We start from the raw sequence: 4512 nt of genomic DNA on the forward strand, positions 1-4512 counted from the left end.
AAAATACTTTCTGAACTTGCAGGAGGCTTATACATGAAGACTCATGGTCAGTAGTTGTAGATGCTCATGTGTAGCTGATATTATGGTACTTCCATCCCACAGAGTACAACTTCTGTTAGGAAGAACAGATGGTGTGTTAGCGTGCACGCCTGCTTTCTCTATGCACATGGCTTTATGCTTTCTTTGAATGACTCTGAAGTTCCCTACTTTCCATTTACATATGGACAAGGCTGCTCAGCTCTAGGATTTGTGAACTCTTAGGAATTGCTCATTTCAAATGCCCCAGTTGTCATTCATGGTGATGTAGCAGGGGTCTCCAGGGGAGAGGCTAGAGAGCAGTCTTTGCACAACTGTTCATTAATACCATCTGGGCATGATTAATCCCATTGGGATGAATAATTTCTTTCCTGTAGCAGAGATCTCGGTTCTGATTTTTTTTTTTTGTTGCTGTGTCCTGGTTTGGTTTTAGGTCTTTCTCCACCAGCTTATGCTGCTTTCCAAACGGCAGCTGTGATCCCAGCAGAGGCAGCGCTGTACCAGCCACAAGCTCTCTTGCCAACCACCAGGACTCCCCAGGCCTCCGCGGCTGCTCCTCCAACTGTTACCTACTACCCAGCTCAGGCTGCTCAGCTTTATATGAATTACACAGCTTATTACCCCAGGTAACCCCTAGACTTAGCTGCTTCTCTTGACACTTCATCTCAGCGGAGCAGGCAACTGTGTGGTCACCTGTGAACAGCTCTTAAATATGTACTGCTGGGGTAAATAATCCTGGGAACTTGATGTTCGTCGGCAGAGGCAGTAGCCATTTTAACTGATTCTCTGTGGCCTTGTAATGAAGTTTGACTTTTCTGTAGGTTCTGTTTGAATCTCCTGATAATGTTGGTCTAATATTTAACAGTGTTTTTGGCACTGCGGCAATGTCATCGAGGCAGTTCTATTTCTTAGCCAAATGAGAAGCTGCGGCAATACATGCCTCTATCCTCATCCCTTACTTTGTTTTTGTACTTAGAATACTGTTTCCATACTGAAAGACTCACCATAGGTGTCTACTAGGTATGATTTCTTCTATCAGTGAGACCGAAGCACACTTTACATGTGTAAGCAAAGCAGAAGATTTCTACCTTTTCCTTTCCATAGATGGTATCAACATGGTTCCCTGAAGTCTGGTGCTTGGGTCCATGGGGAAATAGCTTGTTCGTTGATAGTCCTAGGCTTGTGACACTTCTAGCCTGAGTATCTGGTAAATTGCTAGACGGGCCCTGACCAGAGATGCTACCTCGCTCACTGTTTCGTGGCTTGGAAGTACCAGATTTGGGCCCTTGCCTGCTTTTCGTAGTGTGATCTCTTCCCACCCTCTTTTTTTCTTTTACGGTTTTATTAACAATCTTAGAACAAGTAATCTGTAGCTACTATTTTTCTCCTCCCCTATGAAATAACAAATGCTGCTCTCTATGTCTTCGACTACAAATGTTAGCTATTTTCCTTTCCCTCCCTTCTCTAAAAATCAATTATCAGATGCTGAAGAGAAATTAAGAAAGTCCACAAAGCAGTCCACACCAGGGCTGCTTGTTTTTTCTGTGGTTTTGGGGCTTATTCTCAAATTTAATTTTTCAGTTTCATGTTTGCCTATTCTGAGTGCTAAAGCTAGTTATTGGTTTTCATAACGATTTTTATCCCTCTTTCTCTTTCAGTCCTCCAGTATCCCCTACCACGGTGGGGTATATTGCAGCTCCTCCAGGAGCTGTAGCCGCTGCTGCCACTGCCACCCACACTCCGATTCTGCCCCAGCCAGGAGCATTAGTCCGTATGCAGGGTTTGCCATATAACACAGGAATGAAGGAGATACTCAGTTTCTTCCAGGGGTACCAGGTTAGTATGCAGTCCCTCTCCTTGATACTGTATTTGGACCTCTGAGTAACGATCAGTGGGGATCAAGCTGAGCAAGTGAGTGCTTTAGGAAATTTCTGGACAAGTGTGCAAGCTCAATGTTGCATATTTAACTGGCAGACTGAAATGTAATATGCGATTTGCCTTATTTTCTACATAATAGACATATCCTACTTTGAAAGCAGTGATTTAATGTCCAGGGTTAGGGTTTGAATTTGGAGAGGGAGAAAGCGCAGAGCTGCTGTGTGAGTGGGGCTGTGAAAGGACTGCCAGAGGAAGGTGAGGGCTGCCAAAAGCTTTCAGTCCTGGCCTTTTTTTGGGGGAGCCCTAGGTAGGGTCAGTGTGTGACCTTCAAGTCTGCTGAGAGCAAATTTCTAGTGCAAAAGGCTGTGACCTAGGTGTGGTGGCTTCCTTGCAAAAGGAGAGATACAGATGCCTCTTTCGAGGACTAATTATTTTGGTTATGGACAGGAACATTTTCCATTAAAACTGCATTACATCGCAACCTAAAGGAAAACTCTATTCTCCAAACCATTTTGTATTGATAGCAAATATTCTACATGCTATAGGTAACTTGAGTCAGTATGTACTGATTCAATATTCTATCAGTGAGCAAATACATAGAAACTTACCTTCTTGAGGAACATTTAAAAAAAAAAAAAAAAGCACCTTGTACAATCGTTTTTTTCCAGCAGCACTTATCTGAATTCATGGAATGGGTCTTTCCATGTCTTCTGCCTTTCATCTCAGAGGATATTGTATCTATAACCATGTTTTGTCATCACATGTTTGCTAAAAGGAAAGATAATTGAATATGGTATATTCTGGTGAGTATTTAACTTCTGTGGATAACAGCACTTACAGAAATACCAAATCTGCCCTTTTGATACTACTCAGAAGCCCTGACTTACAGTCCTCTTGGTGGGTCTCAAGCCACTGTTCAAGAGAGACGTGTGAAAAGAAGTCAATTTTTGTATGTTTGTCCTTCAAAATGCTGGAAGTTGGGTAACAGTTAATACGAAACATTCAGGCATTGTATGTTTTGTTTCGTTTTTCTTTAAGATTCTTAAAGGACAATGGGCTTTAATGTGTAGAGCCAAATGTCTGCTATGTAAATGAACGTAGACTGAGAACAGATACTTGAATGTGTATCTTCCAAGTTTTGCGTATTGGGAAGATATAGTGCTCTACCTGTTGTGGCATCTTTTCAAATGTTACATTTATGTTTGCAAGTAGTTTTGCATACTTGGTTTTTCAGTGGAAAAAAAAAATTGAAGTTTAGCTTATAAAAAGCGTGATGAATTTTGACAAACATTAAAAAGCAGGTAAATGTTGTTGTAATTTAGGGCTTTTTCTTCAACAGATGTTTCCAGACTTCAAACTAAATCCAATTACTTGTGGCTTTCATGACTTCCAGACAAACAGTAGTAATCAGTCATCTGTTGCTTAGCCATTGATATTTTACCTTTTGTTTTTTTCAACTGACTGGGGTTTTTAGTGGATGGACGGTGGGTGTATTAAAACTCTAAGTGGGGAAGCCTATTTTCTAAATTGAAATTGAGCTAGAAGCGTAAGTACACCTTTGAAAAATGTGACCTGAACCTGTCTGTGCCTGGAACAGGTCAGTGACAACATCAAGTAGCGCTTTCTTCTGCCAAATCTTCAGTTTAGTGAATCTGGACGTTGGGCCTGGTGCTGAATTTTCCCTTTTCCTTGTTTCTGCGTTTGGAGAGCATTTGATAATGTTTGTATTGCACAACTAAATGTTTCAAATTAATAAGAATTTTGCCACAAGGTGAAAACTATGTTCTTCTGCTGCAACCTCCTGTCATCATCAGTTACTGTTATTAAATTGGTCACCTCTTTGATTTCTTTAGAAGATGTTGTCCAAATGAGATCGGGTTCAATATCTTATAAAGGAGCCAAGGAATTATTTTGAATTGTTCTTGGAATCCCGCATGTGGTAATGCTAGTTTTATACTCGCTCATTCCTTTAGGGGGAAAAAGAGGTGGTGACTTACTGTATTGGGACAATATTATGTCTCTGGAGCAATAACTAATCTTTTTTTCCTCTTTTCTTCCCCTTTCCTTGCTCCTCACATTATTTTTTTTCACTTTCTGCTGCTGCCCAAGGATTTATTGCACGATGCTTCTGCTTGTTTAAGAAGTGAGCCCCTAATAATCATCAGTGGTTTGGGCATGGTTTTAATCTCTGTATTGATGTTGGTATTCAGTGGGCTTCAATGTTGGCATTCTGGGAACCAGATTGGAGATGCTGAGATTGAAGGGTGATTTTTTTTTTCTTTTTTTTTGGTTTTTGTATGTCCTTGTCTGAAAGGAACAGATTTTAAGTTTTAGTTCTTGCTTTATTCTATTCTGTTTCTTCCTTCCGTCTTCATGGGCTCTGTATGTTGCATGTATGCACATATTGCTACTTAAGTGAAAGCACCTTTCATACCAGACCTGCCTCTTAAGAGATGGACTTTGCTTATAATGGGCTTCAACAAGCTGGTCTCAACATCAGTACATGCTTCTAATAATAATGAACGTAAAAATCTGCAGATCAGCATTTTAATTCTAATTTAATTTTATCAATACTAGCCTTTTGTTTAGTGGTTCAGC

General features: G+C 40.5%; 1 protein-coding gene across 1 annotated transcript in view; it reads left to right on the plus strand.

The window, feature by feature from the left end:
• Positions 1–4512, plus strand: part of ESRP2 (epithelial splicing regulatory protein 2) — a gene marked incomplete at its 5' end in the record, with an annotated part of 45175 nt that overhangs the window by 29784 nt on the left and 10879 nt on the right. The window contains 2 exons of the mRNA XM_010282938.1: positions 470–662; positions 1695–1872. Of these exons, the coding sequence (XP_010281240.1) occupies positions 470–662; positions 1695–1872 (371 nt within the window). The remainder of the gene's footprint in view (positions 1–469; positions 663–1694; positions 1873–4512) is intronic.

The sequence above is a fragment of the Phaethon lepturus genome, unplaced genomic scaffold (genome assembly GCF_000687285.1).
Source record: "Phaethon lepturus isolate BGI_N335 unplaced genomic scaffold, ASM68728v1 scaffold9820, whole genome shotgun sequence".
Taxonomy (NCBI): Eukaryota; Metazoa; Chordata; class Aves; order Phaethontiformes; family Phaethontidae; genus Phaethon; species Phaethon lepturus.